Below are 25319 nucleotides of genomic sequence, written 5' to 3'. Positions count from 1 at the left end.
ATGAAAGGTCAATAAAAATTCTTATAAGATATTTATAAGGCAGCATCGGCATCACCTCGGAACTAGTAGGAAACACAAATACTTGCACCCTACCTAGATCTCTTGAACTAGGAACTCCAGGGTTGGGACCCAGCAACTGATGTTTTACTAAGCTCTTTTGGGGATTCTGCTGTACATAAAAGGGTTAAAACCACTGATCAAAACAATGCCTGTCTGATACAACTGCTACAAAGATGAAAGATGTTTGACACATAGCAACTCATGGATAAACATTAATTCAATCTGACCTTGTCTATAGCAGTGCTTTCTCCACTTTAAATTAATGAGATCTCAAGTGAAGAGATAAGAAATTATTAGAGTACCTAACATAACTACCCTCCCCTTATATTTGTAATACATTAGTTTTCAAGATTCATTTAAACCTAATTAACTGCCTAGAGACACACAGAGGGGACAGTAAGTAAAAGCAATATTAGAGTACAATTGGTGAACTTTTTGCTCAGTTGGTCTTTTGACAACTTTTCTTCTTGGTTCTGGTATTTGAAACTGCAGGATAAATACTGACCCTAAAAAGTCTCTGATAAAGCAGAATGTAAGCAAAATATTTTGTTATAATTATTTCCAATAAATATGCTAACTATGTAATAATATATATGTTTAATGCATGTTAATATTCTTTCTTTGAGATTTATTAACACTGAAAGTAAACAGATGTACACTTCTCAAGTTTAACAGAAAACACCTAGATAGTTACAGAACTTAACTGTGCTTTGAGTGGCCTGCTGAAATAAGCCCTCCCTCCACCCAAATAATTCTTGTAGGGTGTAATAAGATGGGTATTTTCATTCACTGTTGCTAAGAGTATACATAAGTACAACACATTTGACAAACAAATACCTATGTTCACTAGGTACAGAAAGTTTTTAACATGTTCTTACCCATTGACCTAGTATTTCAATTCTACAAATTAATCCAGAGACACAATCCAAAAACAGGAAAGACTTTTGTTCATAAATTTGAACAAAGTATCCTTGTTTATGAGCAAAAATTTGTAAAGTGTTTACCTGTATCTATTTGATTAAATACTACATGCAGTCACTAAAAATTTCACATTACTTAGTTTATTTAGTAGCAGGACAGAATGTTTATAATAATGTTAAAATATATATATACAAAATTATAAATGCTGGATCTTATTCTTTAAGCGCCACAATAAAGTTAGAAATAAATTAATCAAAGCAATAATGCTATCTCTAAATATTACCATTTAGATTACAAGTGGTTTTTTTTTTTTTTTTCTTGTATTCTACACTTTCTGGAGTGAACACATATCAGACACTCCCTACTTCCACGCAAGGGCCTATCTGAAATAATTCAAGAAACACATGCAATTTAAATGAACATAATATATAACATGATCATCTAGGGTACTTGTGGTGGCTTAGTCACTAAGTCGTGTCCCACTCTTGCAACCCTATGGGGTGTAGACCACTAGGCTCCTCTGTCCATGGGATTCTCCAGGTAAGAATACTGGAGTGGGTTGCCATGTCCTTCTCCAAGGGTGCTTGTGAATATCCAGAAAACCAATGACAACGATGGACTTCAGAAGAAACCAGCTATGGAATTCTCTAAGAAATATCTACCGCTGAAGATGATAATAAAAGATTTGCTGAAACAAAGATACTTTATTCTTCAAGGAAAATAACAACACTACACTAATTCTTATCGCTCATACATTTTATTGTATTTTTCTAACAATGTAGTTTTACTTCTGAAAGTTTTATTTCCCTAAATATGGAAGTCTAAACAATGAAGAAAAGCAACGTTAGAATTGTACTTCGGAAGAGGCTCTGAGATGTAAAGTCACTCATATATGTTGAACCTTAAATCATTCATTAAATTTTCCAAGGAAAATGGAGATATCGCAATACCATTTATCAGTGCTCTATGCACAACTATAAATGTAAATGAAAGTGATAAAAGTATTTTTAAATTAACCATGAACTTAAATATATAAAGTGTTGAATACTATTTACTATTTGTGGAGAGTATAACTAATATACTTGGATATACCTTTTCTCTTTCTATTTTAAGCCTCTCTTTTTCTTCTTTCTTCTTCAGTCTCTCTTTTTCAACAATTTTCTTCAATTCTTCCTTCTTTTTTTCTTTATCCTCCTTTTCTTTTTTCTTTGCCTCTAGGGCATCTGCTTTTTCTCTTTTTAATTTAGCCTTTTCAAAAGCTGTGGAGAAGATCAGACTTAGAATTGTACACAGACAGAAAATACCACACTTTTTAAATGTAACAAAAGAACCTCAGAAATATTTTAAGGTTTAAATGAGATCAAGAGACACTCACAGAGGGAGTCAGCTGGTGATTAAAATGGGAAGAGCAAGTCCTCTCTGTTTAAGACAAACTACTGCCATAGGACAAACACAAACCTGCCTTTGAAAGCCTTGCGTGTGGCCCTAAGACCAGCAGCAAGGTACCACCTTGTTGGAACTGCAGAATCTTTTCTCCCACCCAGGCCTACTAATTTAGAATCTTCATTTTACTAAGATTCCCAAATGATTCATGTATATAGTCACATTTGGGAAACAATGTTTTATAAGGCTGTAGGAATCAAACAAAAATGGCTAGAAACTGCCAACTTGTGCTTAATCTAGCATTAGGTCAGTTTAACAGAGGATATGTTATACCTTGAAATGTTGTTTTAAGAGATAAACAGAGGTCTCATTTATCAAAGAAATTAATAGTTATATGAGGGAAAAAACTAATCTTAAGAAAGACAAAACCAGAAATAAGCCATTTTAGAAACATCCCCTACCTAGGCACAGAGAAATACACTTTCCTGTAACTAAACAGTTTTTGGAGACAAAAAAAGGTATTAAGAGGGCTGACAACAAATGAAGGTGAAGGAATTGGAGACATTTATTAAGCCTCTTCTGTTTGCCAAAATCTTTGGTATATTCTTTACATTAAAACTCACCCAGTGATTTCATTTCTTCTTGTTTTAAAAGTTTGTCTCTTTCTTTAGTAGTTTTGTTCCTATAGCCTGCAATAGTCTGTTTACTGGCAATGCTGTCCTCCTAAAAAAAATAAAAACAAAACACACACATAAAAACCAAGAAAGTAAAGTTGTAACCACAACTTTTACAAACTGGTCTACTTTTTCCTTACACTTAAAAAACGAAAAAATGTAAAGCCCTCATCAATTATACTTTCTTTATACTAAGGTTTTATTCGAAAATATAATTGAACTTTTAGTAACTCTAATCATAGTAACATATAGAATATAAGTTAATTCTATAGTTCTACAAATTAGTACAAAAACCTCCCAGAAAAAAAAACCAATAATACATAAGAGGAGCCTTAAAAATATGCATTAGAAAAACAAAAATATTTCAGGGTACTTAAACTAGCTGGTGTAGACATCAAATAAGAAAGAGGCAGAGTAAACACATGTCAGAGACATTTTTGTAGTCTATCATGCTTTACATTTTAGTAACTGCTTACATTTCAGTACAAAACCCCTGTGGCATGAGACTCATGTCTAACTCACACCTGAAACTTCTACAAGCCTCACTGCTAAGCAGTTGTCAAAATACACTACACCCTGTTCTTGTGTGAAGGAAAGTGTTCCTTCCTACAGGGTCCAGGGGTGAAGCGAGCCAAACCCTACTCGTAATTTTGGTTAGTTTTATTAAGAACTACTGTGCACTTTTTATCTATTCTCTATTTACCTGACTAACAGATATTCGTTTGGGAGGTCTCCCTCTTCTTCTGTTAGCTGGACTGAAGATAAATGTGGGTGGATCATCAGGGAAGAAGTAAGAAAAATCTTGTTCTGCTATTTTATATGTTGAAAGAGATGATGCCTTCATTAAAAAAAAAAAAAAAAAGACGACAACACAGGGTATAATAACAACACATTAGTAAATCATATGTATATAAGCTTTAACATGTCATATGATTACTGTCAAAAACCAGGTCAAAAGCATTAGAATTTTATGTGTATTGTGTAGTAACATACATTTTATTTCTTGATCCTTTTAAAAATTACATAATTAATCAGCTTTACCAGGAAGAAATCCACAATTCAAAGGATTCCTTCACCATAAAATATTCAAGAATGCTTCAACAGTTTCCTGAATTCTAAAACTATCTCAAAATTTCACTTATACAATAATCTTTTTTGTTTGCTTTTGACTAATTTTGTATGAGGCTTTCTAGTAAATAAATAATCCATATATTAAATATTAAAAAATCCACTATATTAAATCAATAAATTTTTCTTAGCCTAACTGCTGAACATTTAGACTTCCCCCTTCAGTTTGAAATGATAACTTAAATACTTTATGTATCAAATTTTAAAGCTGGTCTGGATAAAAGCAGAAATATTGATAAATTTCTATAAAGTTTCAACTCAAAATTTAAGTTCATAGAAGTCAACCTCATTTTTACTGTAAGTTGTGTGGTTCCTGGATATCTGCTAAAATCAAGAGTTTCTTTCCTTCTACTTTCATCCATGTCCAACTCTAAACTTCTTATTTTCGATTAGCAATTCTGAAGATAAGTTTTGGTCTAACAGCAAAGATTATCTTCTTTCTTCCTCTCCAAAAAAAATGCTATTTACAGAAATACAGAAAATGTGATGATATAAAATTTTAAGTTATTAATAAAATAGGATTGCTTCTACTGGGAATTCAATTTACTATAATAATATTTTTACTTCTGGTAGAACATAGCTTTTAATACCTAACACAGTAAATGAATAATTCATTAAGATTTCACATTAAATTCCATTAAGATGGCTGTCTACTGTCCCACTTAAATAACCTGTGATATTCCACATGCAGTATGGGAGACTGGGTTCCATCCCTAGGTTGGGAAGATCCCCCGAAGAAGGGAATGGCTATCCACTCCAATATTCTGGCCTGGAGAATTCCATGGACTGTATAGTCCATGTGGTTGCAAACAGTCAGACATGACTCAGCAACTTTCACTTTATAGAGAACAGTACTTTAAGTATGAGTGGATGGCTTCTTCTGAAACACATACCCAAAAAGGATCAAATAGGCTTTACTATATTAACTGCCAAGGTATCCTTATTCACACACACAACACACACAATAAAAAAGAATCCCACATCTTTGTGTTCTTGCAGGTATTCCTAACAACAGTCTACATTCACCATACTGGGTATCAAACTTAGTTGTTTTAAGGGGGTGTGTGTGTGTGTACTAGAATATCTACTAACTGTGTATCAAACTTGGTTGTTTTAAGGGTGGGTGTGTGTGTGTGTGTGTGTATAAGTATACTAGAATAGCCACTAACCATCTTTCATTATACTCCTGAGAAAAATATTCACTATAACCTTAATTTTTATTTATTTATTAAGTAAAGTTGAACTTTTCAAACTTATTGACTTTATTTTCCTGGGTGAAAACTTATGTCTGTCACCATTTTTTCCTTATTTGGGCTATTTTTATTCACTGATGTGGAAGAAATCTTATAAAATTAGGTGAACTGGCCAACTGGCTATTTATGATACACATAAGCAGCTATATTCATTGACTGTCTATCAAATGTTAGGTACTGTTCTAGCCATTTATCACAAGTGTCTAAATCATCAACTTTTTTAAGCATCATTTTACATGACTACCTGTTCAATACTATAGACAGAAGAATGCTTAAATCATGTTCTCTTATCAAGACAAATACTTTAAAAATTCTTTCAGATGATTTTACCTTACATGTTTTCAAGTTTTATACTTCATCCACTATAAATTTTGATCATGTCTATTTTTCTAATGGAGTTCTCATATTTTATAATTGATTTGAGCTCCTCAATGTATTCACTGAAAGTATCTTTCCTCTAGCACTTGCCCTTTAAATCTGTTCATGACATTTTTAATCCTACATAAGTTCATATTGTCAAATCAATCTCATCCTTGGTATTTCTTTTATATTGCTCCACCTAAGTACTTTAGCATAAATAACATTAAGATTTATTTTACGTCCTTTTTATTTTTTGAGTTAGACCCAACATTTTCCAAATAGAGCCAACTATTTTCCAAGTAGACCCAACTATTTTCCAAGTAGTTAACCAAGTGTCCCAGTTCTATTTATCTTTGTCTCTAGAGATGTGAAATACTACTCTTCACATAAACCAAATACCCTTTTCCTTCATATCTTTTCTTTTGATGTAATATATACATATGATGAAATACACAAATCTTAGGCATACAGTAGCTGACTTTTGATACATGCATACATTTCTCTAATCCATTCTATTGTTTTACTTAATGTCTCTCTCCCAATATAAGTATTTCTGATTTAAAAAAATTAGTTTTAGTTTTATCATTTAACTTTTTACTGGAGTGTACAATATGAGGTTCCTAAACTTGATTTTTTCCCTCTAAATAGTTATTAATGAAATATAATCTATCTGCTTAGTATTGGTCTCTGAGATTCTTTTTATTATATATATTATCTTCTTACCTAGTAGGATCTATTTTAGCATTGTTCTTTGAATCTGTTTTTCTGAGCCAGCATTACTATTAGAAAACTCTAGTTGCCCTATCCATTCACCTTTTTTTTTTGGCCATGCAGCTTGTGGGATCTTAGTTCCCTGACCAGGGATCGAACCTGAGCTCCCTGTAGTGGAAATGCAGAGTTCTAACCACTGTACTGCCAGGGAATTTCCCCCATAGTCTTCCATTTACTCTCATCTATCGTGGTTGACCTTTTTATACAAGGAGAACAGTAGAAGTAACTGAGGCCTCTAGCATTTCTAGCAATTGCATAAAAACTGTATTTAATCCAATGAATACAAAGAAAATTACTAAAAACTGGCTCCAGGTAGAGAGAGATATTTTCAAGCAACTTTGGAGTAACATTTCTGCAATGTTACAACCTTATAACACTACTCATTTTTATCTTTCTTCCTTCTTTTCAACAAATAATATCACTGTTCTAACTACCTTAATTTTAATGACTCCATCTTGTGGTTCACAGTGTTGCTTCAGAAAAAGCTTTAGTTTATCACGAGAAAATAGGTGTTTTCTCCGGCTATAAGGAAAAGGAGGAGAAAGAAGAAAGTGTTAATATCCAAGAATTCAATCTGAGCTCCATAATCTCTTTAGATCCATAATTCAGTTTCAAACCTAGGAAAAGAACATTTCATTTTCCAATAGTATTTATAAGTTACAAGAAACTTATACAGAAGTATTTACGTTACTACTTCATTAAACAAAAAAGATGGAGAGAATATATATATATTTATATGTAAAGAAGTATTTATATAGAATGTTATAAGATCTACTTGAGTGGATCTACCATAAAAGTCTATTACAAAAACAGTATATGCATTTGTTGCTTAGGAACCACTTAGAAATCAAATAAACCTCAAAGAAAATATACTACACAGAGTAAACCAAATTTTATAAAATTAGATGATCATCCCTATAAGTATTACCATTAAAATTCTTAACATAATCAAAATTCACAGACTACCATGTATCACATACTGCTACATAAATCAACATTCAAATGGATATTGTGAACAGAAGTGAACATGGGTTTTATCAAATTGTAAAATATTTTGTATTTAAACTTCATATGGCAGCCAGCAAATTCATGAGATTAAAATTAAAGAGTTAGAATGATTAAAGCTTTAAAAATACACTATTTTTCATTTTCCTTAGGCCCCAATTAAAAAACAGCAACCACACTAGTACCATCACCACACACAGAAGACAAAAAAATAAACATAACAAGTATTTCTAGAAAGGTTCTCGAAAGAAAGCAAATATTTCAATTGAATTTAATGTACTCCTTTTAAGAAAAAGCTAAGTTAAAAATTTCTATGAGTAAACAAACAATATAGGAGTTCTTAAGTAGTGGCCCTCCTCAAAATACGTATTTTTCCTAAACTATAGGAAGGACTACATGAAAAAAAAGGTCTGAAAAAGGAGCCCAGCACCATACACTAGCTGAGAGTAATTTTCTTTTGACTGTTAACTAAATATACTAGTCCTCAAGAAATGTATTGCTCTACATGGCACCTATTAGCCATATGTTTTTTAAATAAATAAAATTAAAATAAAAACTTCAGTTCTGCACTGTAACTAGCCACACTTCCACCATACTAGACAGTACACATATAACCTTTCTATTACTGAAGGAAGTCCTCCTTGTCAGAGCTACTCTATCATAGTAAGGCTACCTTAGAGGAATATTACTATCTCTTTTATTATAGGAATAGTATTATCATTTGATGCTAACAAAGAGCTGCAAGTCAATTAAATCTTCTATTATCAAGCATAACTTTCCCATCTTATAATCTCTGGTTCACCAATTAAGAAGAAAATGAGTTAATAAGACTGTAACCAAGATCTAGCAGAATTATATTCAAAGTATAAGTCAAAAATTAAATAGAAAAGTGAAAAATATTAAACAGGGGGTTACATTATATAAAAAACATATTTTGACCTAATTTTTAAGATTTCTTTCCTTCTACTAACCCTGATGTTCTTCATTTCTTCCTTTTCCAGTTGCTTTAGGTGTAAAGTTAGATTATTTATTTGACTTTTTTCTTGTTTCTTGACGTATGCCTGTATTGCTATGAACTTTCCCCTTAGGACTGCTTTTACAGTGTCCCACAGGTTTTGGGTTGTTGTGTTTTCATTTTCATTCGTTTCTATGCAAATTTTGATTTCTTTTTTGATTTCTTCTGTGATTTGTTGGTTATTCAGCAGCGTGTTGTTCAGCCTCCATATGTTGGAATTTTTAATAGCTTTTCTCCTGTAATTGAGATCTAATCTTACTGCATTGTAGTCAGAAAAGATGCTTGGAATGATTTCAATTTTATTGAATTTACCAAGGCTAGATTTATGGCCCAGGATGTGATCTATTCTGGAGAAGGTTCCGTGTGCGCTTGAGAAAAACCTGAAATTCATTGTTTTGGGATGAAATGTCCTATAGATATCAATTAGGTCTAACTGGTCTATTGTATCATTTAAAGTTTGTGTTTCCTTGTTAATTTTCTGTTTAGTTTATCTATCCATAGGTGTGAGTGGGGTATTAAAGTCTCCCACTATTATTGTGTTATCGTTAATTTCTCCTTTCATACTTGTTAGCATTTGTCTTACATATTGCGGTGCTCCTATGTTGGGTGCATATATATTTATAATTGTTATATCTTCTTCTTGGATTGATCCTTTGATCATTATGTAGTGACCTTCTTTGTCTCTTTTCACAGCCTTTGTTTTAAAGTCTATTTTATCTGATATGAGTATTGCTACTCCTGCTTTCTTTTGGTCCCTATTTGCATGGAAAATCTTTTTCCAGCCCTTCACTTTCAATCTGTATGTGTCCCCTGTTTTGAGGTGGGTCTCTTGTAGACAACATATATAGGGGTCTTGTGTTTTTGTATCCATTCAGCCAGTCTTTGTCTTTTGGTTGGGGCATTCAACCAATTTACGTTTAAGGTAATTATTGATAAGTATGATCCCGTTGCCATTAAGCTAACACCTATCCTACTCAAACTCTTCCAGAAAATTGCAAAGGAAGGTAAACTTCCAAACTCATTCTATGAGAGCACCATCACCCTAATGCCAAAACCTGACAAAGATGCCACAAAAAAAGAAAACTACAGGCCAATATCACTGATGAACATAGACGCAAAAATCCTTAACAAAATTCTAGCAATCAGAATCCAACAACACATTAAAAAGATCATACACCATGACCAAGTGGGCTTTATCCCAGGGATGCAAGGATTCTTCAATATCCGCATATCAATCAATGTAATACACCACATTAACAAATTGAAAAATAAAAACCATATGATTACCTCAATAGATGCAGAGAAAGCCTTTGACAAAATTCAACATCCATTTATGATAAAAACTCTCCAGAAAGCAGGAATAGAAGGAACATACCTCAACATAATAAAAGCTATATATGACAAACCCACAGCAAACATTATCCTCAATGGTGAAAAACTGAAAGCATTTCCTCTAAAAGTCAGGAACAAGACAAGGGTGCCCACTTTCACCATTACTATTCAACATAGTTTTGGAAGTTTTGGCCACGGCAATCAGAGCAGAAAAAGAAATAAAAGGAATCCAAATTGGAAAAGAAGAAGTAAAACTCTCACTGTTCGCAGATGACATGATCCTCTACATAGAAAACCCTAAAGACTCCACCAGAAAATTACTAGAACTAATCAATGAATATAGTAAAGTTGCAGGATATAAAATCAACACACAGAAATCCCTTGCATTCCTATACACTAATAATGAGAAAATAGAAAGATAAATTAAGGAAACAATTCCATTCACCATTGCAACGAAAAGAATAAAATACTTAGGAATATATCTACCTAAAGAAACTAAAGACCTATATATAGAAAACTGTAAAACACTGGTGAAAGAAATCAAAGAGGACACTAATAGATGGAGAAATATACCATGTTCATGGATTGGAAGACTCAATATAGTGAAAATGAGTATACTACCCAAAGCAATTTATAGATTCAATGCAATCCCTATCAAGCTACCAACGGTATTCTTCACAGAGCTAGAACAAATAATTCCAAAATTTGTATGGAAATACAAAAAACCTCGAATAGCCAAAGCTATCTTGAGAAAGAAGAATGGAACTGGAGGAATCAACCTGCCTGACTTCAGGCTCTACTACAAAGCCACAGTCATCAAGACAGTTTGGTACTGGCACAAAGACAGAAATATAGATCAATGGAACAAAATAGAAAGCCCAGAGATAAATCCACGCACATATGGACACCTTATCTTTGACAAAGGAGGCAAGAATATACAATGGATTAAAAACAATCTCTTTAACAAGTGGTGCTGGGAAAACTGGTCAACCACTTGTAAAAGAATGAAAGTAGAGCACTTTCTAACACCATACACAAAAATAAACTCAAAATGGATTAAAGATCTAGAAGTAAGACCAGTAACCATAAAACTCCTAGAGGAGAACATAGGCAAAACACTCTCCAACATACATCACAGCAGGATCCTCTATGACCCACCTACCAGAATATTGGAAATAAAAGCAAAAAAAAAAAAAAGAATACATTTGAATCAGTTCTAATGAGGTGGATGAAACTGGAGCCTATTATACAGAGTGAAGTAAGCCAGAAAGAAAAACACCAATACAGTATACTAACGCATATATATGGAATTTAAAAAGATGGTAACAATAACCCTGTATACAAGATAGCAAAAGAGACACTGATGTATAGAACAGTCTTTTGGACTCTGTGGGAAAGGGAGAGGGTGGGATGATTTGGGAGAATGGCATTGAAATATGTATAATATCATATATGAAACGAGTCGCCAGTCCAGGTTTGATGCACGATACTGGATGCTTGGGGCTGGTGCACTGGGACGACCCAGAGGGATGGTATGGGGAGGGAGGAGGGAGGAGGGTTCAGGATGGGGAACACATGTATACCTGTGGCAGATTCATTTTGATATATGGCAAAACCAATACAATATTGTAAAGTTAAATTAAAAAAAAAAAGAAAACATGAGAAAAAAAAATCATATTTTGAGCTAAAAGCAAAAAAAGGAAGAAACTCAGTTATGAATAAGGAAAATACTGGTCATCTCAACTATACTATTCATTAGCCCATAAACTGAACAATATAATTATTCTACTTTAAACCAGCATAGAGAAGATACAGATTTTTACCTGATTTGTGTTGCCTTAACAATAGCACACTCATACAATTCTTTTTTAGTGGGTTGCACCTTGTATTTGAATAATAAGGGATCGATTGCATCTTTTTTCTTTCTAAAAAAAGCAAAGATATGAATAAGTTAATAATTTGTTTGGAAACAAGATATTTTAAATGAAATCTAGTTTTGAAAAACATACTATAACAGAATTTAATGCATTTAACTTTTAATTATGATTGTATGTTACTGATATGCCTCACTATTTTATTAGCCAAAATAGTACAAAGCGCTATTTTGTTAGATAGGTACTTTAATTGCTCATTCAATAAGTTTTCCTGAGTGAAGAAATTAACTACAGATAAATAAGCAGAATACCCAGTTTAGGTTAGATAAATTTATAAACAAACAAATAGCTCTCGATTTACTTCTTCTTGGATTTACTTTCTTCTTCATAGACATTGGATTTACTTTATTCTTCATAGCTGTGTAATCCAAGAGCAAAAGTGGAGATAATATAGTTTACCTTGTTTCAAGAACTAGCAAAAAGCCTACACATTTAATTCCCACCCCCACCAATTTCTCATTTTTCCTGCCCTTTGAAGGTACATTCATTCATTCATCCATCCATCCATCCATTCACTAAATAGTTAAGAGCCAACCATGTGCCATATACTAATAAAGATTAAGGATGCAGTGGTGAGCAAAACAGAAATACAGTAAGGAGACAGACAAAATACCCAACAGGGTAGGTGGTTAACTGCTATGAAGGGAATAGAGTACACAGAGTGATAGGTTCCTATTTCATATAGGGTGATGGTCCCCAATAAATTGACCAGGTAGGTTTTCCAAAAAGTTGACATGTAAGCAGAGATCTGAAAAAATGAGTGAGCAACTCATGAGAAAAATCTTGGGGATATGAGTTTTTAAAGTAAGAGAGAAAGAGTGTGTAAAGGTCCTGACAGAGAAGCATGCATGGTTTGCACAAGAAGCAGAATAAACAGGGAGAAAAAAAAGAAGGTCCAGTCAGAGAGGTAAAAGCAGGGACAGATGATGAGGTCACCATGAAGGGCTTTAATTTTACTCTGAATAAAGACACCAGAGGATTCTGAATACTGGAGTGATGATGATTTAACTTAATACTTCTGAAGGACCATCTTGGCTGTGAACACGAGGATAGAGTGAAAACAGAGATATCAGTTAGAAAACTGCAATGCAATAGACTAAGTGGGAAAAAATGTTGGCAGGACAGAAGAAGACGGTAGTAGAGAGAAATGGGGTCGTTTTCACTTTTCACTTTCCTGCATTGGAGAAGGAAATGGCAACCCACTCCAGTGTTCTTGCCTGGAGAATCCCAGGGATGGGGGAGCCTGGTGGGCTGCCGTCTATGGGGTTGCACAGAGTTGGACAAGACTGAAGCGACTTAGTAGCAGCAGCGGCAGAGAGAAATGGTTAGATAAAAGAAAAGCTGCCTCTAGAATGCCAGTGTAAATGTAAAGGGGATATAAGTGGAGGTTATAGAGAAAAAAATGATATGAAAGGATGATAAAGAGAAGCACTGGGCAACGAAAGTAAGATACAAAGTGATACAAATACAGTACACACACTGCAGAGTCAATCTATTTGGATTTATATAACTTTCTCGGAGAACACTCAGCTGACCAAAACTGTCAATTGACTGAATTTCAGAGTTAGTTTCTTTACTATCTGCACTATAAAGTGAAACATAAAGCTCAGAAAGTTACAGTTTCTTTACTGCTGCTGCTGCTAAGTCGCTTCAGTGGTGTCCAACTCTATGCGACCCCATAGACGGCAGCCCACCAGGCTCCCCCGTCCCTGGGATTCTCCAGGCAAGAACACTGGAGTGGGTTGCCATTTCCTTCTCCAATGCGTGAAAGTGAAAAGTGAAAGGGAAGTCGCTTAGTCGTGTCTGACCCTCAGCGACCCCATGGACTCCAGCCTTCCCAGCTCCTCCATCCATGGGATTTTCCAGGCAAGAGTGCTGGAGCGGGGTGCCATTGCCTTCTCCGAGTTTCTTTACTATATACACCATAAAGTGAAAAATAAAGTACAGAATGAATTTTTCCAAGTAAACAAAAGTGGAATGTATAAGTGTTAAGTGAATGAAGTGAGCTTCACTCGCTCTTCAATAGCTGACTAGAATTAACTAGGTAAATTTCAATTTTGCAAACTCTAACGTGTTGTTGAACCACATGGTCTAGATGCACAGTATATACATGTATGGCTAGAAAGAAGAAAAAGTTACTTCAGTGGGTTATCAGTACCCAATCTGACATACATACATACATAACATATACATTTGTTTATTTATTTAAGCTGTGTGTGGCTTGTAGGAACTTAGTTCCCCAACCAGGGATTGAACCTGGGCCCCTGGCAGTGTGTGGACAGCCAAAGAATTCGTACATTTTAAAAGTTGATAAAAATCGCTTACCCATTTTGAAAAGAACTGTTTTGTGTTTCTGAATCATCACTATCACTGATGACAATAGTTTCTCCATCTACACTGCTGACATGCCCATTAGTAAAACCATTCTGGTGTGACGGAGGAAGGACTTCCAAAATCCTACACTGTAATCTGAAAGAAAACGGGACATTTAAAAATATAAGTCTTTTGATATTTTATAATCAAACATTTCAGAGCAATCTATTTTGAACAAGTAAAAAGCAATTTTGCAGAAACTATGGCTGATTAATATAACCGATTTAGTACAAAAGAAAACCGTCAATTTAAGAAACAGCCAACTTAAGTAAAGGTTAGCTACAATTTAAAACAATACAAACTTATTTTAAAAGTCAGTTTATCAAGATTCCTAGCAATTTATCACTAAAGTTTAGAAAATCAATTATTGCATAATATCTCATTATACAGATTGGTATTATGAGAGTTTTTTTTTAAGCATTCAATATTTTAAATTCTGAAATTCTCCTGATCATAACCTTTATCATAGTAACATTTTGGCTTGCCTTACCTCTGCCTGCGGAATATGGATTTTATGGGCTGCAATTTCAGACTCACTCACCACAACTGAAATATTCCTCAATCTCATTTTTACTGTGCCAATTTTCAATTGATAAGTAATTTAAACTTGGTAAGCCCTACAACTGAACATTATTCAGCAAAAAATAGGAATGAAATACTGATGCATGATATAGTATGGATGAACCTTTAAAACATTATGGTAAATTAAGGAAAAAAGACCGAAAAGGTCATATAATATATGATCCCATTTATATGAAACATTCAGAACAGGGAAAGTAGATGAGTGGTTGCAAGGAACCTGAAGGTAAAGGGGAATAAGGGAGAAGGTGAAAGAGGAGCGTAATCGGCTTCTCCAATGCATGAGAGTGAAAAGTGAAAGTGAAGTCACTCAGTCATGTCCAATTCTTCACGACCCCATGGACTGCAGCCCAGCAGGCTCCTCCATCCATGGGATTTTCCAGGCAAGAGTACTGGACGTCTATTAATAGTAGAGCTGACATGCTTCCACAAGACCCTGGCCAGAGTCAGTTGCTACCCAGTGGGTACCTTTTTGCTGAGTCAATATATCTTTTCCAAGATTTAAACATTTGCAGTCAAGAAAGTAAAAATCAGCTCCTCTCCCATCATGGAATCTGTACGACATAAAATTCCAGGGCTGCCAGCAGCCATGTTTTCTGCCATGTGCAACAGGTCATTGTGCAGTGAGAGAAGACAGGAGAGACAGCAAGGGTTCTAGAGGCAATTCGTTCTCTTATTCCTGCTGCACCTAGCCCAATCTCAAGTTTACTTGTTTATAATCTTTCCTTTTATCCTATAAACTGATAATTTGGCATTTTGCCTACATTTTCAAAATAAAATGTTGTATTTATAGTCAAAACAGAAGCATACAATTCCAGAAAGACAAATAGTATATTTAGAGCTGATTCATTTTGGGAAGCTGATTGATTTTTCCAAGATAACTGAACTTATTTTCATTAGTGTACATTTTAGCATATGCTTGCTTATATTCTCCTTTAGGAGAACATTAAGTATCCCAACAAAATCTAATATTGCTATTTGTTGTTGTTTCATCACTAAATCATGTCCAACTCTTTTGTAACCCCATAGATTATACCCTACCAGGCTCTTCTGTCCATGAGATTTCCTAGGGAAGGATACTGGAGTGGGTTGGCAAAGGAAATCAAGACCATGGATTCTCTGCTAGGAATTTTGCACTGTACACAAATAGAGGAAAACAACTGGTTTCACAGAACCCTGAGGTTTAAGAATCAATAAAATAAAGACTATGTGGGTGAATACAAAACCCTCAAGCATTTCATCTTCCTCCCTCAATTCATTTCAAGCATCATATATGACTCCTTACTAATCTACTTCTAAAAAAGAATTGAGGAAAGACTCAATTTATTAAAACCAGAAGTAAAAGTTGGAAGAGATTATAAGAGAATACCATGCACTAACTATATGCTAACAAACTGGATAACCTAGATGAAATGGATAAGTTCTTAGAAACACATAAATTGACTTAAGAAGAAACAGAAAATCTAAATGGATCTATAACTAATACGAGGGCTGAATCAGTAATCAAAAGCATCCCAACAAAGAAATGTACAGGACCAGATGGTTTCACTGGTAGGTTCTACCAAACTTTTAAAGAATTAATACCAATTCTTAAAATCTTCCAAAAGACTGAAAAGGAGAGAACAGTTCTTAATTCATTTCCTAAGGCCAGCATTACCCTCATGCACAAACCAGACAAAAGAACAAAAGAAACCTTAAAACTAAAAACCAAACGAAAACCAAACTAATTCAAAAATGGGCCAAGGATCTAAACAGACATTTCTCCAAAAAGGATACAAACAGTCAATAAGCACATGAAAAAATGCTCAGAATCATTAGTCATAAAGGAAATGAAAAATCAAAACTGCAATGAGATACCATTTCATACCCGTTAATATGTCTATTATTAAAAAAAGAAAGTATTGAGAAGGATAAACTGGAACTCTTGTACACTACTGGTAGGAATGTAAACTGATGCAGCTGCTATGGAAAACAATATGAAAGTTCCTAAAAAAATGAGTGAATTATCCTATGACCCAGAAATTCCCCTTCTATGTGCATGTATATATATACAGATATACACATCTATGTGTATATATATGTATACATATATGTGTATGTATACATATATATATATATATACACACACATACACACACCCCAAAAGAACTGAAAATAGGAACTCAACAGATACTTATACACCAATGTTCATAATGACATTATTCACAATAGTCAAAAGGTAGAAACAACTCGAGTATCTATCAACAAATGAATAGATTAAAAAAACGTAGTATATACACATATAATGGAATAGTATTCAGCCATAAAAAGGGAAAAAATTCTGATACATATTATAACACGGATGAACCTTGAAAACATTATGCTCAGTGAAATAAGCCAAACACAAAAAAACAAATATTGTCTGACTTCACTTATTTAAGTATCTAGGCAAATTCGCAGAGACTTAAAGTAGAATAAAGGTTACCAGGGGCAGAAAGGAGGGAGAAATGGGGAGTTATTGCTTAATGGGTACAGAGTTTCTGTTTGGGATGATGAAAAAGTTCTTGAAATAGTAGTGATGGTTACACAACACTGTGAATGTACTTAATGCCACTTAGCTATACACTTAGAAATGATTACAATGGTAAAGTTTATGTTTATTTACCACAACTGAGAAAAAAAACTATTTTTTTGTCCCAACAGTAAAGCTGAAGAAGGCCCAATTACCAAGCCTACCAAGCAAATGGAAATGGTGTCAAAAGAACTGCAGGTCAACTTTCACCACTGGTTGATAGAAACAAAACAGTGTTTCTAAAGAGGAACATCTACAGGAAATTATGTAGTCTGATGGTTAAAAGGTTCTGTAATTTAGTGACATGAACTGCACAAAAATAAGCAATAATCAAATGGAACCAACTCTGAAGGGCCTAGGTATGACATTCAGGGATTATATGGCTCAGAGTTACAGGAGGTGATAAAGGAGGCTTTTCATGAACCTGCAGCAAGCTTCTTCAGATTAGAAAAAGGGGTGGTTTTCATTTGGCAGAGTCCAGGTGCGTGCCCCTAAGTGGCCGGAGTGGTGGCCATCAGAGAAAAAATAAATGCATCTATGCTGGGCACAGGGACATTGGTGTGGTGCCTAAATGGTCTGACAGCCCACTGAAGGGAACAGTCCTGTAGGGCCCACAGAGCTAAAATAATTTAAGAACTAATTAATTTAAAACTAATAGAAAATTAACAGACAGAAATACAATTCCCTGGCAGAGAAATAAGGGAGAAGCAAATCAGCACAGCTTTATAGAGACATTGCTTCAGTTCAGTTCAGTTCTGTCGCTCAGTTGTGTCTGACTCTTTGCGACCCCATGAACTGCAGCAGGCCAGGCCTCCCTGTCCATCATCAACTCCTGGAGTTTACCCAAACTCATGTCCATTGAGTTGGTGATGCCATCCAACCATCTCATCCTCTGTCATCCCCTTCTCCTCCTGCCCCCAATCCCTCCCAGCATCAGGGTCTTTTCAAATGAGTCAGCTCTTTGCATGAGGTGGCCAAAGTACTGGAGTTTCAGCTTCAACATCAGTCCTTCCCATGAACACCCAGGACTGATCTCCTTTAGGATGGACTGGTTGGATCTCCTTGCAGTCCAAGGGACTCTCAAGAGTCTTCTCCAATGACTCCTGGAGAAACCATAGCCTTGACTAGACGGATCTTTGTTGACAAAGTAATGTCTCTGCTTTTGAATATGCTATCTAGGTTGGTCGTAACTTTCCTTCCAAGGAATAAGCGTCTTTTAATTTCATGGCTGCAGTCACCATCTGCAGTGATTTTGGAGCCCCCAAAAATAAAGTCTGACACTGTTTCCACCATTTCCCCATCTATTTGCCAAGAAGTGATGCGACTGGATGCCATGATCTTAGTTTTCTGAATGCTGAGCTTTAAGCCAACTTTTTCACTCTCCTCTTTCACTTTCATCAAGAGGCTCTTTAGTTCTTCTTCGCTTTCTGCCATAAGGGTGGTGTCATCTGCATATCTGAGCTTATTGATATTTCTCCTGGCAACCTTGATTCCAGCTTGTGCTTCTTCCAGTCCAGCGTTTTTCATGATGTACTCTGCATACAAGTTAAATAAGCAGGGTGACAATATATAGCCTTGACGTACTCCTTTTCCTATTTGGAACCAGTCTGTTGTTCCATGTCTAGTTCTCACTTTTGCTTCCTAACCTGCATACAGGTTTCTCAAGAGGCAGGTCAGGTGGTCTGTATTCCCATCTCTTTCAGAATTTTCCAGTTTACTGTGATCCACACAAGTTGAAGGCTTTGGCAAAGTCAATAAAGCAGAAATAGATGTTTTTCTGGAACTCTCTTGCTTTTTGATGATCCAGCAGATGTTGGCAATTTGATCTCTGGTTCCTTTGCCTTTTCTAAAACCAGCTTGAACATCTGGAAGTTCACAGGTCACGTATAGCTGAAGCCTGGCTTGGAGAACTTTGAGCATTACTTTACTAGTGTGTGAGATGAGTGCAATTGTGTGGTAGTTTGAGCATTCTTTGGCATTGCCCTTCTTTCGGAATGGGATGAAAACTAACCTTTTCCAGTCCTGTGACCACTGCTGAGTTTTCCAACAGACATTGCTTATAATGTAGTAAACATTTTATATATAAATTATACTAGTTACTATCAGTGCTACTATAACTTCGCACCACACCCAAACCATAGGTCAAGTTTTGCTAATCTAATCAAGGCTGGGCCTCTCACTGGTGCCTGTCTAAACTTCAGTTAACTGCAAAATGTCAAGTCAACATGTTCTAATAGATTTCCAAAGAGACTCTCTTTCAAATCCACTTGCTGTAATTTCTTAGTTCTAGGGAGTTCAAAAAAGATTGGGGTTTAAGAAAAGGTTAAAGGATCATGAATTAAGACCAAGCTAGTGGGTCTTGGAGAGTATGGCAACTCTAAAATGATGCTCCATTATTTGAGGACAGAGTAGAGAATGACAATCAAGAGATGGTCCTCATTATGACTAGAGCTCCTGTGTGCCAGATAAGTACCTAACTGACACAAAGTGCTCTCCTTGTATCAGCTCCTCAAGGGACACATTTTTCAGAAGATGAAATTCAGAGTCAGAGAAGTTAAATCATTTGCTTATAGTCACACAACCACTAATGGTATATATGTGAAGCCCATATATTTTCTAATCTTCCACTCTATTACTGGAGGTAAGGGGAACACAACACTACACTGACACAAGAGTAGTTCAGAGCTTTAAGCCCAGGTAGTCAAGAGGCACTTTTGGAGCCTCTCCAAAACACATTTCAAACTTAAAACACGGTTCAGAATGAAAGCAAGTCTGTGGAACAGCAGCAAGCACAGGATGAGGATATAGCCGAAGTTAGTCATAAATTTCTAATAGTGACCACCTAAAATGCAAACAGTCTTTTATGAGAATATTCTGGAATGGTATATGTCTTTCCCCAAAAAAGTTATTTTTGTTTTAATAGTCATTTAATAATAGTTATAGTTCAATTTGGGGCTTCCTATGTGGTACTAGTGGTAAAGAACATGTCTGCCAATGCAGGAGACCTAAGAAATGTGGATTTGAACCCTGGATTGGGAAGATCCCCTGAAGGAGGGCATGGCAACCCACTCCAATATTGTTGCCTGGAAAATCCCAAGGACAGAGGAACCTGGTGGGCCACAGAATCAGACATGACGGAAGCAACTCTGCACACATGCATGCACATAGTTCAATTTATATCCCAAAATACAAATTAATTAATATAAAAGTAAATTCTAGAAGAAACATGCATTTACAAGGCATTTGGGTAGAAGATAAATAATTAACAGCAAAAGATAAGAAGACTAGAAACCTGGGGAGACCTGCTTGACATAGAAGATTGTCCTTCTCTGTTTGGGTCTCTAAAAACGGAAAATGCTGAACTGATGGCGTGTTTCACACCTGCTTACCTGTGCTACCTTTTATTTCCTCGAAATCCAGATGCCAAGAACATTTATTTTAAAAATGTTATGCTTGAATAATTACTTCAAGTTTATAGGTAGAAACAGAGTAAAACCTGCTTAATTTGAAGTTTAGAGTTTAAAAAAACTAAAGGTTAAGTGATACCTCATTTTAAGTGGAGGAAACTAGACTACTCAACAAGTTTGCTACTTCAAACAAAAAGACTGTGAATTATGTTGATTACTTGTCAGTGGGGAAGAAGAGGTCAGGAAAGGTTGCTTTGTAATTTCTCTTTTTAGACAAATTGATCAGAGTAGCTCAAAGAATGTTTCATCCTGAACTGCTCTGAGGCTCTTTGTGGATCTGAGAACCACATCTTCTTACTTCTCCAATTGGCATTTGACTTATTATAAGCCTAAATATCCTAAGACAACTAGAATCATTAGATTCTTACTAAAGACTAAATCTTTTATTAAAAGATACATATAGTGAATAAAAATCTCTAGAAAGAAGAATTCTAGATTTAAGATATGGGCTATATCCTATGTATCTCCAAAGTTTCAAACACTTGGATAGTATCAATATACTGTTTAAACTCTTTAGTATTCAAAATTACCATGTTAAAGCCACATGATTAAGTTTGGTTAATTTCAATTAAATTAATGAAAGTCTCACCAAAATACTTTATACAAAATTCCAACTAGTGTATTCAAGTTAATAGGTATTCAAGGTGTTTGTGGGCTCAGCTTTATGTTGACACCAACAGAAACGATAACTTGTGAGGAAAAAAGACCAACATATGCAGATCAGAAAAAACAAAACATCAAACATAATGAAAAGCCATGACAGACTCAGCAGCAAGTGACTTCTGTTTCAAAATGCTAGTAGTACTTTAGAGCACTTCACTTGGCCTCAGTGTGAAGGATGGCTAGGCAAGGAAGAGAAGCAGGCCTTCTTGCCTTTCCTCTGTCCTACTGCCGTCCTGAACAAAAAAACAATGTCACAACCCTGGGATGAAAGAGTAGAACACGGGAAAAAGCCTGGGCTCCTGACAGCTTTGTGGATCTGCCCTTACACTACAACTTCTGCACTTGGTTCTGTGCGAGACAGAAATTCCTATTTTGTTAATGCCACTAATATTTGTCCTATTATAGGCACATGAGTCAAATACCAGCTGATAAGGAAAAGTGATATGAGCAATCCATCAGGTATTCTATTTATTAAACAGTAATCAGTTTATAACTTGACATATGTTAAATTTATTTTGAGTCAGAGTACTGTATTCTTCAATTCAGCCAAAAAAGCTGAGTTAAGATTTTCAAACTTGAAAGTTACCTTGTCATGGGCAATACAGATTTTTCAAGTCAGATTTGTTTCAGAAAACAAAGTCTGAAACAGGAAAGTAAGTTTAACAACCTCTGATTTGTGGGTGTGGCATAAAAGAGCAATATGAGGGATCCTTACAGTGACAGAAATATTCTGTACCGTGACTGTAGTAATGTCAATATCCTGGTTGTGATACTGCACCAGTGGGGGAAATTGTGTATTATTCTGTATTATTTTACAACATCATGTGATTCGACAGTTATCTCAAAATAGAAAGTTCAGTTTAAAAATGCTAATGATAAACATTAGGAAAATATTAACTCCAATTAAAAGCATTCAGTTCACATCATGGGGGAAAAATCAGTAAAAGATGGAAGTAATATATATGTATCACTGAAAAGCTACAATAAAGAATGACCCTGTAGTTTTGGCAGGACAGCCATACAGTTCAATAGAAGGGAGTTCAGAGATAGACCCAAAGTTCTATTTACATTCATATTCTGAAGGGGCAAAATTATGAGGACAGAAAACAGATTGCTGGCTGCCTGAGTCTAGAAGATGGAGGTAAAGGGTGACCACACAGAGGCACAAATGCCACTGCAGGGGGCAGGGGTTCGATCCATGGCCTGGGGAACTAAGATCGTGCGGTCAGTAACAAGAGGCACAAAGAAATACTATAAATGTTTTATACACAACTATGCATCAAAAGTCAGAACTATACACTAAAACGGAGAAGGCAATGGCACCCCACTCCAGTACTCTTGCCTGGAAAATCCATGGACAGAGGAGCATGGTAGGCTGCAGTCCATGGGGTCGCTAAGAGTCGGACTTGACTGAGCAACTTCACTTTCACTTTTTACTTTCATGCATTGGAGAAGGAAATGGCAACCCACTCCAGTATTCTTGCCTGGAGAATCCCAGGGACAGAGGAGCCTAATGGGCTGCTGTCTATGGGGTTGCACAGAGTCGGACACGACTGAAGCGACTTAGCATCAGCATACACTAAAAAGGATAAATTTTATCAGAAGAAAGTAATGTACCTTGAAAGTGAAAGTCTCTCAGACCTCTCCAACTCTTTGCGACCCCATGGACTATACAGTTCATGGAATTCTCCAGGCCTAAATACTGGAGTGGGTGGCCTTTTCCTTCTCCAAGGGATCTTCCCAAGCCAGGGATCAAACCCAGGTCTCCCGCACAGCAGGTGGATTCTTTACCAGCTGAGCCACAAGGGAAGCCCAATGTACCTTAATCAAAATTAATTAGTTTACTACTTGGGATAAAGCCCTATCTGAATGTAACTTATTCATTTTATTCTTTAACATAAAAGAAAAATATTTATTGCTTTTCTTAAAACAATATATATGAAAATGGGTAATTGAAGTAGGTCTATTTGTTAGATCTCACGGAAGTATATAGATGGGTCCTACTAAGAAGATAGCCAGAGAGTCCTTTGTAATGCAAAAAGGGAGTAACAAATCCTTTTCTAGAATTTGTTTCCATTTCAACATCACAAAAATTCATCTTAAAATCCCTATTTTTCATAGAAAGAAGTTCAAGACAGCCAAATCAAACAAAATCAGATGACTTCTACACATATAAAATACAGGGCATAAAAAACTATAAGAATTTGCAAAGAGATTTTTATATAACAAATTAAGATGACAAAATTATACTTTTACTCCCTGCATTCTCAGATTCTTTGAGCTAAAAGCTCAAACAAAATAATCTGAATATTTTTTGTTATCCTTATGGTCAATAAGCATATTTAATATGATAAGGATGAAATCAACATGCTGAATCACTTGCTAAGAAGAAAAATACAAACACATCTTTATAAAGATAAAAGGTAAACATGAGCCCATCTAGTGTTAATCACAGGAAATTATTAATGAAGCACTACATTAATTTGGCATTACAGTACCTTTTATTTGGAATGCAAAGTCAAGCGGGCCTTAGGAAGGAAGCGTCACTACCAACAAAGCTAGTGCACGTGACAGAATTCCAGTTGAGCTATTTCAAGTCCTAAAAGATGATGCTGTGAAAGTGGTGCACTCAATATGCCAGAAAATTTGGAAAACTCAGCATTGGCCATAGGACTGGAAAAGGTCAGTTTTCATTCCAATCCCAAAGAAAGGCTTTGCAGAGTACATCAAGGCTTTGTTTGGCAGAGTACATCTGAGAAACGCTGGGCTGGATGAAGGACAAGCTGGAATCAAGACTGCCAGGAGAAATATCAATAACTTCACATATGCAGATGACACCACCCTTATGGCAGAAAGCGAAGAACTAAGGAGACTCTTGATGAAAACAAAAAGCCCAGATGTACTCTGCATCTAAGTTAAATAAGCAGGGTGACAATATGCAGCCTTGACGTACTCCTTTCCTGATTTGGAACCAGTCTGTTGTTCCATGTCCAGTTCTAACTGTTGCTTCCTGACCTGCATACAGATTTCTTAAGAGGCAAGTCAGGTGGTCTGGTATTCCCATCTCTTTAAGAATTTTCCACAGTTTGTTGTGGTCCACATGGTCAAAGGCTTTGGCATAGTCAATAAAGCAGAAGTAGATGTTTTTCTGGAACTCTCTTGCTTTTTCAATGATCCAACGGATGTTGGCAATTTGATCTCTGGTTCCTCTGGCTTGTCTAAATCCAGCTTGAACATCTGGAAGTTCATGGTTCACATACTGTTAAAGCCTGGCTTGGAGAATTTTGAGCATTACTTTACTAGTGTGTGGGGTGAGTGCAATTGTGCGGTAGTTTGAGCATTCTTTGGCTTTGCCTTTCTTTGGGATTGGAATGAAAACTGACCTTTTCAAGTCCTGTGGCCACTGCTGAGTTTTCCAAATTTGCTGGCATATTGAGTGCACCACTTTCACAGCATTATCTTTTAGGATTTGAAATAGCTCAACTGGAATTTCATCACCTCCACTAGCTTTGTTCAATTATTGATAAAACTGGAAAAAAGGGGCATAAGAAGTCTTATTTGGCTAGTGAATATATCACTAACATTCAAATAGAATGAATAAAACGTACCGTAATGCCAGTCAGTATGCAGGTTAGGAAGCAACAGTGAGAATTGGACATGGAACAACAGACTGGTTTCAAATAGGAAAAGGAGTACGTCAGGGCTATATATTGTCACCCTGCTTATTTAAATTATACGCAGAGTACATCATGAGAAATGCTGGGCTTTAAGATGCACAAGCTGGAATCAAGACTGCCAGGAGAAATATCAATAACCTCAGATATGCAGATCACACCACCCTTACAGTAGA

At 35.5% G+C, this 25319-nt stretch overlaps 1 protein-coding gene across 8 annotated transcripts in view; it reads right to left on the bottom strand.

Moving 5' to 3' along the window:
• The window catches only part of BAZ1A (bromodomain adjacent to zinc finger domain 1A), an 86889-nt gene that overhangs the window by 35078 nt on the left and 26492 nt on the right, over positions 1-25319 (bottom strand). For all 8 annotated transcript variants that reach the window (XM_086363610.1, XM_086363613.1, XM_086363612.1 and 5 more), the window contains exons 4-9: positions 14162-14305; positions 11726-11827; positions 6985-7072; positions 3742-3876; positions 2988-3087; positions 2074-2240 (exon numbers count right to left, since the gene is read on the bottom strand). In XM_086363610.1, the coding sequence (XP_086219736.1) occupies positions 2074-2240; positions 2988-3087; positions 3742-3876; positions 6985-7072; positions 11726-11827; positions 14162-14305 (736 nt within the window). The remainder of the gene's footprint in view (positions 1-2073; positions 2241-2987; positions 3088-3741; positions 3877-6984; positions 7073-11725; positions 11828-14161; positions 14306-25319) is intronic.

This window comes from Bos grunniens, chromosome 21, assembly GCF_055505025.1.
Source record: "Bos grunniens cultivar Pamir isolate PY7600 chromosome 21, Bosgru_T2T1.0, whole genome shotgun sequence".
Classification (NCBI taxonomy): Eukaryota; Metazoa; Chordata; class Mammalia; order Artiodactyla; family Bovidae; genus Bos; species Bos grunniens.
The sequence above is the reverse complement of the archived record's forward strand: the minus strand, read 5'-3'. Positions and strand labels throughout refer to the sequence as shown.